The sequence below is a fragment of the Rhinolophus sinicus genome, linkage group LG03 (genome assembly GCF_036562045.2).
Source record: "Rhinolophus sinicus isolate RSC01 linkage group LG03, ASM3656204v1, whole genome shotgun sequence".
Classification (NCBI taxonomy): Eukaryota; Metazoa; Chordata; class Mammalia; order Chiroptera; family Rhinolophidae; genus Rhinolophus; species Rhinolophus sinicus.
The window spans coordinates 137,608,326-137,621,759 of NC_133753.1; the positions used below are offsets into that span (position 1 = coordinate 137,608,326).

A 13,434-nucleotide genomic window follows, 5' to 3' on the forward strand; every position below is an offset into this window, starting at 1 on the left:
AGGAATACCACCTAACTTTTTTCTACTGATGATGAACTAAGTTTTAGTTTTATAGTTGAACTATTTAATAAGGAAAGAAAAACTTGCTTTGTAACTTTTCTAAATGACAGCACTTTATGGAGCTCATGATTTGATAATGATTATGATCATGTCTCATGTTTACTCCCCACTTCACATGTGTAGGTACAAAATGTTCTCAATTGTAGTATCTCATACTTGTGTAGAATATTGGATACATGAATTAACTTAATAACTTGGCTACAAAATTTTCATTCAGTTTATTCAATCATTTTTAAATGAACATCACGATTAGTGGGGTTCATGAGCATTTCCAAATGAATTGTTACTGCTAAAAATTGTTTGGTACAGTCTCACTGACTGGTCGGTCTTTGAAGTTGATTTATCAGTAAAGTGGGGTAGTACATTGGAATAATCTTTATATGTATGTATTCCTTCATGAAAGCTCAGCTTAATGAATTACGGTTATTTGAAGATAAATGGCCTTGGAACAACCATTTCTATCTTAGGTTAATGAAGAAAAATTATTCAGATAGATATTTTACTATTGAAAATTATCACTAACTTTATACAGATTAAGTTACAGTTACCAACTGCAGAGTCAGAGTTAAATCGAGATGAATATTAACCAATACTCAGCTTAAATACTGCTCTTACTCCTTAGTCCTTAGTACCATTACATTGTTCACTTTCATTGTTTTTTTTCCTTGACTTTTCTAATGTTCTCATACTTTTAATGTCAACTTATATAGATATTCAAGTAAAACTTTATTCATTTATTCATGGCTACATTAATTTATAGCCTCTTAAAAATTTTTCAACATTATAATATAAAAATCACATTTTTATCTTCTGAAAATACATACTCTTCCAGTGTTAGATTACTATGAAATTTAAAGTACCAACATTCCATTGCTTAAAAAAATTGACACTATTGAATGAAATAGTGCCATTTGTGACAACATAGATGTATCTTGAGATTATTATGCTAAGTGAAATAAATCAGACAGAAAAAATTGAGAACCATATGATTTCACTGATATGTGGTATATAAAACTGAAAACAACAAAAGAACAAGACAAACAAATGAAGAAACAAAAACTCATAGACACAGACAATAGTTTAGTGGTTACCAGAGGGTAAGTGGTTACCAGCGGGTAAGGGTAAGGGGGGGAGGGACTTGGTAGATGAGGGTAAAGGGGATCAAATATACAGTGATGGAAAGAGAACTGACTGGGTGGTGAACACACAATGTGATATATAGATGATGTATTACGGAATTGTACACCTGAAACCTATGTAACTTTGCTAACAATTATCATCCCAATAAACTTTAATTAAAAAAAAATGACTGAGTTCCTTGGTAACAGGGGACTTGGTCAAATAGGAAAAAACAAACAAACGAAAAACAGTGATGGGCCCGTACTGGCAAGTCCATAGCTACAGGTGTTTTTCATTAAGACAAACATGTTCATTTCCATGGCCATTGCCGGATTCATTAAGGCCTCACTGACTTTAAGAGGCACTTTTATTTGTGCATGTTTAAATGTACTCTTTGGGAAATGAATGACTAGAAACCTCTTTGGCCTTTTTTATTATACACTTACAGCCATACCTTTTAAATTTTTTTTTAATCGTCATTTTCTCTTAAGCCACTTTAACGGAATAATTCCTCTGTTGTCATATAATATTCTTAGCTAAAAGGAAATTACTTAGATTTGGTTTTCCCTTTTCTCATCCACTTCTCTTCCACTGTGACTTCAGTGGTACCTGCTGTCATCATCGTAATCTGTTCGCTCTGGGCAGCTCATGAACTTGAAGCTAATGTGATTGTTTTACACTTCATACCTCTGTTCCTTCATATTTAATTACTAATAATAAAGGTATAATTACATCACTTTAATTCTTAGCATTGTGCAGCTCTTTTAAAATTCTTTTTTTTAATTTATTGGGGTGACAATTGTTACTAAAATTACATAGATTTCAGTTGAACAATTCTGTATTACATCACCTATAAATCCCATTGTGTGTTCACCACCCAGAGTCAGTTCTCCTTCCATCACCATATATTTGATCCCCCTTACCCTCATCTCCCAACACCCACCCCCCTTTACCTCTGGTAACCACTAAACTATTGTCTGTGTCTATGAGTTTTTGTTTCTCATTTGTTTGTCTTGTTCTTTTGTTGTTTTTGGTTTATATACCACATATCAGTGAAATCATATGGTTCTCTGCTTTTTCTGCCTAATTTCGCTTAGCATTATACTCTCAAGATCCATCCATGTTGGCACAAATGTTCCTATATCATCTTTTCTTACTGCCAAATACTATTCCATTGTGTATATATACCACAACTTCTTTATCCATTCATCTATCGAAGGACATTTTGGTTGTTTCCATGTCTTGGCTGCCGTAAACAAAGCTGCAATGAACATTGGAGCTCACGTGTCTTTATGTATAAATGTTTTCAGTTTTTTTGGGCAGATACCCAGTAGAGGGATTGCTGGGTCATTTGGTAATTCTATTCGTAATTTTTTGAGGAACCTCCACTCTGCCTGCACCAGTCTGCATTCCCACCAACAGTGTATGAGGTTTCCTTTTTCTCCACAGCCTCTCCAACCCTTGTTACTATTTGTTTTGTTGATGATAGCCATTCTAACTGGAGTGAGGTGATATCTCATTGTGGTTTTTATTTGCATTTCTCTGATGATTAGTGATGTTGAGCATTTTTTCATATGTCTATTTGCCATTTGTCCTCTTTGGAGAAATGTCTCTTCAGTTCCTCTGCCCATTTTTCAGTTGGGTTGTTTGTTTTTTTGTTGTTGAATTTCGTGAGTTCTTTGTATATTTTGGATATTAGCCCCTTATCGGAGGCACTGTTTGCAAAAATCTTCTCCCATTCAGTTGGTTGCCTCTTTATTTTGTCGATGGTTTCTTTTGCTGTGCAGAAGCTTTAAGTTTCATATAGTCCCATTCGTTTATTTTAGCTTTGCTTCCATTGCCTTTGGAGTCAAATTCATAAAATGCTCTTAGAACCCAAGGTCCATAAGTTTAGTACCTATGTTTTCTTCTATGCAGTTTATTGTGTCAGGTCTTATGCTTAAGTCTTTGATCCATTTTGAATTAATTTTGGTACATGGTGACAGATAGCAGTCCAGTTTCATTCTTTTGCACGTGGCTATCCAATTCTCCCAGCACCATTTATTGAAGAGGCTGTCTTTCCTCCATTGTATGTTTTTAGCTTCTTTGTCAAAAATTATCTGTCCATATTTATGTGGTTTAATTTCTGGGTTCTCAATTCTATTCCATTGGTCTATGTGTCTGTTTTTCTGCCAATACCATGCTGTTTTGATTATTGTAGCCCTGTAGTACAAGCTAAAGTCAGGGAGTGTGATACCTCCAGTATTGTTCTTTTTCTTAAGATTGCTTTGGCTATTCGGGTCTTTTGTGGTTCCAAACAAATCTGATGACTTTTTGTTCTATTTCTTTAAAAATGCCATTGGGATTTTGATGGGGATTGCATTAAATCTGTATATTGCTTTGGGTAATATGGCCATTTTAACTATGTTGATTCTTCCAATCCATGAGCACGGAATGTCTTTCCATTTCTTTGTGTCTTCTTCAATTTCTTTCAAAAATGTCTTATAGTTTTCAGCATATAGGTCTTTCACATCCTTGGTTAAGTTTATTCCTAGGTATTTTATTCTTTTTGCTGCAATTGCAAAAGGAATTGTTTTTGTATTTCTTTTTCTGAGATTTCATTGTTAGTATATAGGAATGCAATGGACTTTTGTACGTTGATTTTGTAGCCAGCAACTTTACTGTATTCGTTGATTGTTTCTAATAGCTTTTTGGTGGAGTCTTTAGGGTTTTCTATATACAGCATTATGCCATCTGCAAAGAGTGAAAATTTAACTTCTTCATTCCCAATTTGGATGCCTTTTATTTCTTTCTTTTGCCCGATTGCTCTGGCGCGGACTTCAACACTATGTTGAAAAGCAGAGGTGAAAGGGGAGAGCCCTGTCGTGTTCCTGAACGTAGAGCAAAGGGCTTCAGTTTTTCACCATTAATTATGAGATGACCTGAGGGCTTGTCATATATGGCCTTTATTACGTTAAGGTATTTTCCTTCTATACCTCTTTTATTAAGTATTTTAATCATAAATGGATGTTGTATCTTGTAAATGCTTTTTCTGCATCAATTGATATAATCATATGATTTTTGTCCTTTATTTTGTTTATATGATGTATCACATTGATGGATGTGTGTATGTTGAACCATCCTTGTGCCCTGGGGATGAACCCCACTTGGTCATGATGAATAATCTTTTCAATACATTGTTGTATTCGATTTGCTAGAATTTTGTTTAGGATTTTTGCATTTGTATTCATCAGAGATATTGGTCAGTAGTTTTCTTTTTTTGTGTTGTCTTTACCAGGTTTTGATATCAGGGTAATGCTGGCCTCATAAAATGAGTTAGGGAGTACTATCTCTTTTTCAATTTTTTGGAAGAGTTTGAGCAGGATTGGTATTAGATCCTCTTTGAAGGTTTGGTAGAATTCACTAGTGAAGCCATCTGGTCCCGGACTTTTGCTTTTGGAAGGTTTTGGATGACTGATTCAATTTCATTACTGCTGATCGGTCTGTTCAGATTTTCCAGTTTTTCGTGGTTCAGCCTTGGAAGGCTATATGTTTCTAAAAACTTGTCCATTTCTTCTAGGTTACTAAATTTGGTGGCATATAGTCCTTCATAGTATTCTTGGATGATCCTTTGTATTTCTGTGGTGTCCGTGATAACTTCCCCTTTTTCATTTCTGATTTTGTTAATTAGTGTCTTCTCTCTTTTTATCTTAGTGAGTCTAGCCAAGGGTTTGTCAATTTTGTTAATCTTTTCAAAGAACCAGCTCTTTGTCACATTAATTTTTTCTATTGTCTTTTTGTTCTCTATTTCATTTAGTTCTGCTCTGATTTTTGTTATTTCCTTTCTTCTGCTGACCTTGGGTTTCACTTGTTCTTCTTTTTCTAGTTCTTTAAGGTGTAACATGAGGTTATTTATTTGGGATTTTTCTTGTTTCTTGAGATAGGCCTGTAATGATATAAATTTCCCTCTTAAAACTGCTTTCGCTGCATCCCAAAAATTTTGGTAGGATGTATTTTCATTGTCATTTGTTTCTATGTATCTTTTGATCTCTCCTCTAATTTCTTCTTTGACCCAGTCATTCTTTAAAAGTATGTTGTTTAATCTCCATGTATTTGTGTTTTTTCCTGCTTTCTTTTTGCAGTTGATATCCAATTTCAAAGCCTTGTGATCAGAGAATATGCTTGGTATGATTTCAATCTTCTTAAATTTGCTGAGGCTGATTTTATGTCCCAATATATGGTCTATCCTTGAGAATGTTCCATGTACACTAGAAAAGAATGTATAGTCTGATGTTTTAGGATGAAGTGCTCTATATATGTCAATTATGTCCATTTCATCTAATGTGTCATTTAGGGCTGCTATTTCGTTATTTATTTTCTGTTTGGATGATCTATCCATAGCTGTCAATGATGTATTTAAGTCCCCTAGTATAATTGTGTTTTGGTCAATTTCTCCCTTTAGTTCTGTTAGTAGTTGCTTGGTATATTTCGGTGCTCCCTGATTGGGGGCATAAATATTGATGACTGTTATGTCTTCTTGTTGTATAGTCCCTTTACCATTATGAAATGTCCAACTTTGTCTCTTGTTATCTTTTTCACCCTGAAGTCTGTTTCATCTGATATCATTATGGCTACACCTGATTTTCTCTGGGTACCATTTGCTTGGAGTGTCAATTTCCACCCTTTCACTTTGAGTCTATGCTTGTCCTTGTAACTGAGATGTGTCTCTTGGAGACAGCATATGGTTGGGTTTAGTTTTTTGATCCAATCTTCTACTCTGTGCCTTTTTATTGGTGAGTTCAGTCCATTTACATTTAGGGTGATTATTGATATGTGAGGATTTCCTGTCATTCTATCTTTCATTTTCTGGTAAGGCTGTGTCTCCATTGTTTCTTTGCCTTTTGTTGTTGTCTGTTTATTTCTGTGTGGTGGTATTCTATGACATTTCCCTCTGTTTCTTCTTTTATTACAGTATATATTTCAGTTCTGGATTTTTTTTGAGTGGTTACCCTTAAGTTTATGTAAAAGAAAGTTTGATATTTACAGTATTCCATTTTCTTCAGCACGCTTACTTTCTCCATTCCCATATTCCGGTTCAGGCCTTTACTCTCCCCCTTTTTATGTTTTGGTTGCCACAAATTGTCCCTGTTGATGGTGGTCGAATAGCCTCCTTTAGTATTTCTTGTAGTGCAAGTTGTGTATTAGAAAATTCCTTCAGCTTCTGTATGTCTGGAAGGATCTTTATTCCTCCTTCATATCTAAAGGATATCTTTGTTGGATATATTCTTCTTGGCTCATAATTTCTCTTTTTCAATAGTTTGAATATTTGGTTCCATTCCCTTCTGGCTTGTAGAGTTTCTACTGAAAAATCTGATGATAATGTAATGGGCTTTCCTTTGTAGGTTACCGTCTTCTTTTCCCTGGCTGCCTTGAGGATTCTTTCTTTGTCGTTGATTTTAGACAGCTTCAATACAATGTGCCTTGGAGAAGGCCTGTTGGGATTGAGGTAATTAGGTGTTCTATTTGCTTCTTGGATTCGAGGATCCAGTTCTGTCCACAAGTTTGGGAAGTTCTCATCGACAATTTGTTTGAATATATTCTCTGTTCCCTTCTCTCTTTCTTCTCCTTCTGGTATGCCCATTATTCTTATATTGCTCTTTCTGATGGAGTCAGAAAGTTCTTGTAGAGTTCTTTCATTTCTTTTAAGTCTCAAGTCTCTTTCTTCTTCCACCTGTGTAATTTCCAGGTTTCTATCTTCGATGTCACTGATTCTTTCCTCCATCTGGTCAACTCTACTACCTAAGCTGGTTATTTCATTCTTAATTTCTTCTATTGAGTTCTTAATCTCCAGAAATTCTATTTGGTTCTTTTTTAAAATTTCAGTCTCTTTTGTAAAATGCTCATGTTGTTCTTTGATTGTGTTTCTGAGTTCATTAAACTGCCTTTCTGTGTTTTCTTGCATCTCGTTGAGTTTTTTCAGAAATGCAATCTTGAATTCTCTGTCATGTAAGTCACATATTTCCATATCTTTAAGTTCCTTTTCTGGAGACTTTTCACTGTCTTTCTGAGCTGTCTTGTTGCCTTGGTTATTCATGGCAATTACTGATTTATTATTTCTCTTCTTAGACATCTACAGGAGTAGCTTCTGCAATAGGTTGATAGGAAGAGGTCTTTCTTTTGTTTTCCAGTACTTGTTGGTAGAATGTTTAATTTTGTCTTCGACTGCAGCCTTTTTTTTCTCTCTCAAATGGTAGTGCTATATTTTCTTGCACTATTCCAGCTTCTCTCACAATGGGGGGATTCCCTGGGAGATGGGCTTCTCCTCTGTTAATAATTCACCTGGGTCACAGGGCGTAGTGTCCGTGTTGGTATGCAGGGAGCTTTTGAAGTTCCAAAGCTCTTCCTGCAGCAGATTCAGAGCTGGTATGTTTCAGCAGTTCTGTTTACTCCTGCAGGGATCCGCCCAGATACGTGGGGCCAGGGGCGGGGTCAGTTGTGAGAGTTGGCCCAGAGCAATGGTGGGGACCACCACCACAGGCGGTCCTGCTTCCACAGCTCCCTTCCCTTTACCGGAGCTAGTTGGGCTGCGAATCTGTGTCTGTGGTCCACAGTTCTCAGAACAGCAAATAGTCTGTTCTTTTGATCTGACACTGCTACTGTTCGGCTTCTAGCACCGCGCAGGTGGGGGTGGGGCGAGCTCTGGGAGGGTAGGGAAGGGGCGGCTAGTCTCAGTGCCTAGATTCCGTTCTCTGCTTGACAGTGAAGACTTAAACCACCGTTTTCAGCCTTCTTCCCTAGTCTTTTCTCTGAGGTCTCTGCCGTGAGCGTTGGGTTCAGCCGTGTTATATGCTGCCCCTTCAGCCCTGTGGGCCATAAACAGAACTCTAGCCGTCGGAGTTTTCCCCTGTCCCGCAGCTGCGGTAGTTCCGGGATGCAGCGAGCTTGGAGCACTGAGCTAGGTCTGTGTCCTGCGCCTGTGCAGCTCCGTCTCTGCGCTTCTCCCTTTCCTCCTCCTCCAATAGCGCGACTCGCCCACCTTTAGGTGAATTCAGTAGTGGGCCTCTTCATCTTGTCTGTCTGCTCTGCAGGGAGTCCTTTGTGGAGTTATTGTTGTTCGATTAGTTATAAATTCCAGGGAAGCTTTATAGAGGCTCACCTCATGCCGCCGTTTTGATGACGTCACTAATTCTAAAATTCTTTATAATCGTGTTTGAATTTAATATTCAATATGTTTTCTGAACCAGGAAGTGTGATAATCAGTTATAGTGTGCATTATTTAGTTAAATGCCATCTATCTAAAGGAAGTCACTGGTGATGCTTGATGAGATTCATATTCCCAAAGTTTATCCATTCCTTTATTTACTGAGTGCCTGTAATGTGTCCGCCTCTCTTTTAGGCATTGGGAATATAGCTAGATACAAACAAATATATAAAGTAAAACATACAATATATTAAATTGTGTCATGTGCTATGGAGGGAAATAAAACAGAGCAAGGGCCTAGGGAATTCTTGGGGAGGTATTTAAATGAGGTGGTCAGGGAAGGCTCCATTGAGAAGATAGTATTTTTCCCTAAGCCCTGTGGCCAGGCTCCTCTTGCTGAAATAATTGCCCTTTGTGCTCTGTTGACAAAAATGGCTAAGTATCTATTACTGACATCAATCTGATTGTTTTAGAAGTAGAGGAATTTTAATTTTTTTCTCTTCTCTCGAACAGTGCCTGGGAACAGTTAGAATTCAGCGTATTTTTTGATATCTAGAGTTTTTGTCTATTTCTTATTTTAATAATTGTATAAATATATACTGCTGACAAAGTGAAGAACTATTGCATACATGGGATGTAGACTGACCCTCTCTGTTTCAGGATGTCTGCATTACCAGCCATCAAGATTTTAGCCTCTGTCTCTGACCTGGCTGCACAAAGAATTCCAGTCCTAGTTATTTGCCACTCCTGATGCGAAATACTACTCAGTGTGTGCCATGGCATATATAATACAAGGTTGGGGAGTTTTCCCTTCCTAAAAGTCTGTTGAGTCTTTCAAATCTAAATCATACATCATCTAGATTAAACTTAAATATTAAGTACAATCAAAATGAATAAAAATACTTATCAGCCTAGAGATAACTAGTACATAAAATGAAGTTATCAGAGTATACAAATACTCCTTCCTAAAATAATTGTGATATAATCCTATGTTCAAACTCTGAATGAAATTTCAAAGTCCATTTACATAGAACAGTAGGTTTTTGAATTTTTGAATAGTTTCCTCTCCCACCTTTTAAAAGTTTATTAGTATTCCTAGATAATACATGATATTCAAATAGATGGATCCTTCAATTGGATTTTTCTGTTTTCTGTGCAGTATGCGTCTATTAGAGAATTATAGATGTGACCTTGGGCAAGTTAAACTCTCAATTTCTTCATCTGTAAATGAGTATAATAATAGTACCTCCTTAATAGGATTGTGATTAGTTGAGATAATATTTTTTAAACATTTCACATAGTATCTAGACAATAGGTAGACTTCAAACTGTTATTCATTCTTATATGTAATGATAGTATCATACTAAATATACAACAATAATGTAGGGAGACATATTTCTAATATAATTTTTTTTATGTTTTTATACCATATTTCCCCAAAACTAAGAACTGGCCGAACCATCAGCTCTAATGCGTCTTTTGGAGCCAAAATTAATACAAGACCCAGTATTATATTATATTATATTATATTTTATTATATTTTATTATATTTTATTATATTTTATTTTATTATATTTTATTATATTTTATTATATTATTATATTATATTATATTATATTATATTTTATTATATTTTATTATATTTTATTATATTTTATTATATTATATTTTATTATATTTTATTATATTATATTATATTATAGATCCAGTCTCATATATATATTGTATAAGACCCGATCTTATAGTGAATAAGACCCAGTCTTACGTTAATTTTTGCTCCAAAAGACGCATTAGAGCTGATTGTCCGGCTAAGTCTTATTTGTGGGGAAACACAGTATTTAAATTACTATGAGGTCCTTAGTCCAACTTATATATAATTGTTAATCTCATGAATGTTTTCATTTTATTTTAAAGTTTTTTTTTACTTGTATAATTCTGTAATAGCCATTTTATTATTTATAATAATCATTAGTTTTCTAATTTATGTTTATGCCTGTCAGAAAACATTTATTTATTATTATTTTTTAAATTACAGGTAGATGCCACTGAAAGTGAACCAAAGAGTTTTATCTTTATGAGTGAGGATGCTTTGACAAATCCACAGAAACTGATGGTTTTAATTCATGGTAGCGGTGTTGTCAGGGCAGGGCAGTGGGCTAGAAGGCTTATTATAAATGAAGATCTGGACAGTGGCACACAGATACCATTTATTAAGAGAGCTATGGATGTAAGTACAATTTCCTTTATATTTTTTTGGCATTTTATAGCTCTGTTTTAATATGTGTGATAAATTATTTTAAGATATCTCTTCAAAACTATATGCTAAATATAATCTTATCTTTAAATTATTGTTATTTATTTGTAATGAAGTATTATTTTGCATTATTTTGCAGTTACAATTAAAAACAAAATGATACCTTCTGTACAAAAATTTAGATAATGTCTTTGAAATGAATATTTTTAATTCTAAAATTTTTTTAGTATTACACAGTTTCACAAACTATCATGTACTTATCAATGTTATTGAAATGCTTCTGAAAAAATATGATTATTTTGTAAATCTTTTCCTACCTAATTTAGTGAAGTTAGAAACTAAAGGAAATCTGCTACTTTAAATTAATGTCTTATTCTTTAAAAGAAGTGTTTGAATAATTCAGTATTTTTTGTCATTTCTTTAGAAAACTCTTTAGAGGCACAAATAAAATGATTTAGGCATAAGAAATATACGTACAAAATGGTAACATGCAATATTTACTGAATTACTGAATTGAATTCAAACAATTTAGAAATTGGTATTTTAAAATTGTGTTCAAGATTTTCTTTCCTATAATAGTGAAATTGTTTATTCTGACCTAGCATTTTACATCTGTATATTTGTATACTTTTGTTTTACTGTCATATTCTTAAGTTCTGTAGCGAATAGCCAAATTTTGCAAAGTATGGGTTTCTTTCACATATGAGTACAGTTTTTCTTCAAACAAAAGGTAAAGTGGCATCCTGTATAAGAATGTAAAGTTAGGAATATATGCATGCATGTATATTTTATAAGAGCTACATTATTACATTTTTGTAATTAAAATTGGAAAGAAATTATTTGATAAACTGATGATTACAAAGATGAAAGATAATATGTTCTCTATTCTGTTAACTCTGAAATGTTAATGCAGTGGATCCTTGAACGACCCCCACATAGTTGAAAATCTGCATATAATTTTTGGCTCCCCCCAAAATTAACTACTAACAGACTACTGTTGACCAAAACCTTACTATAACATAGTCAATCAACACTTGTTTTGTATATATATGTTTTATATACTATATTCTTACAATAAAATAAACTAGAGAAAATAAAATGTTATTAAGAAAATCATTAGAAAGAGAAAATACTTTATAGTACTGTATGTATTTATTGAAAAAAAATCCACGAATAAGTGGGACTTGCACAGTTCAACTGCGTGTTGTTCAAAAGTCAACTGTGTTCCGGCCAGCCCAATTTCCTAAAGAATATTTTTGTTAATAGATTTTAAGTAGAATTTAAGTTAATTGCGTATTTTTTTCAGTCTTCATGGATGTGCAAAGAATACAAAAGGGTTACTTTTGAATGTTGCAAACTTCAACAGTGTGTTTTTAGTAGAATTTAACTTAAATAAATTGTGGTTTAAATTGAATTAACTCACATAAAATTTTGTATTTAAACTTTCATATTTCAGGATATGAATAGTGAATGAACTTTCTGACAAAGTTTGTGGTTAGAACAGATTCTGTTGATGTATTTTAAGATTATATGTGAAATGTGATCACAATTCAGTGAATATTTTCAATAAAATTTAGTAAAGAAAGTCAGATATTTGTACTTTTGAGTGCTTAGTGAAATACTTTATGTAATTATATTGTCCCTGCTACTAGATCAACTATAAGCCTTTCCCATTCTAGAATATTTTATTGTTGTATAAGATTTTTTGAGGTTAATGAGTATATGGGATATGATCTCACTTATATGTGGAATCTAAAGAACTAAATAAATCAGCAAAGTAAACAGAAGTAGTCTCAGAGACATAGAAGAAAAACTGATGGTTGCTGAGGGATGAGGGAGAAGGGAAGGTATTAGACAGCATAAATTGGTAACTACAATATTGCCACAGGGATAAGAAAGAGTTTGCGGAATATAATCAATAATGTGGTGAAGATTTTGTAGGTTGTCAGATGGGCACTTGTCTTATTAGGGAGACCACTTCATGACAGTGTAAGTGCCTGACCACTGCATTGTACACCTGAAGCTAAAGCTGAATAATATTGTATGTCAACTATAAGTTAATGTATATGTGTGTGTATACATACATATATATATACATATATATATATGTATGTATACACACACACATATATGTATACATATATACACACACAGATATATATACATACATATATATATGTGTATATATATATATATACCTGTGTGTGTGTGTGTGTGTGTGTGTGTGTGTGTGTGTGAATAAGATTTAGCCGGACAATCAGTTCTAATGCGTCTTTTGGAGCAAAAATTAATATAAGACCTGGTCTTATTTTACTTTAATATGAGACCGGGTCTTATCTAATATAAGATCTGGTCTTATATTAATTTTTGCTCCAAAAGACGCATTAGAACTGATTGTCCAGCTAGGTCTTATTTTCGGGGAAACACGATATAGTCACAGGATATGGAATACTGCATACAGAATACAGTCGATGGAATTGTAATAGATATGTACGATGTCAGAGGGGCAGTAGATTGGGGGAGGGGGTTATCACTTTGTGAGGGATGAAATGTCTAACTATTGCATTGTTTTGTACACCTGAAACTAAAAAAAAAAGAAGAGTATATGGGAAGCCATACCAAACATCTTTGAACTGATTACCTGTGAATATCCCAAACAGAAGGAAGGAAGTTTGTCTGTAATAGTAGTATAGTCAGTCATCTTTCTTGGAAGTAGGAATAGTATTTTGGGGAATACATTTTTATTGCCTTGACCTTTTTTCTGCTTTTCTCAATCAGCAATTCATGATTCCTTGAAAAATGAAAAATAAAAACAAGCAGT

General features: G+C 34.1%; 1 protein-coding gene across 5 annotated transcripts in view; it reads left to right on the forward strand.

Moving 5' to 3' along the window:
* The window catches only part of ARB2A (ARB2 cotranscriptional regulator A), a 398,527-nt gene that overhangs the window by 100,491 nt on the left and 284,602 nt on the right, over positions 1 to 13,434 (forward strand). For 4 of the 5 annotated variants that reach the window (XM_074328744.1, XM_074328741.1, XM_074328742.1 and 1 more), the window contains exon 5: positions 10,395 to 10,586. The exons of the other annotated variant lie outside the window; for it this stretch is intronic. In XM_074328744.1, coding sequence (XP_074184845.1) covers positions 10,395 to 10,586 — 192 coding nt within the window. The remainder of the gene's footprint in view (positions 1 to 10,394; positions 10,587 to 13,434) is intronic. 5 annotated transcript variants of the gene reach the window in all.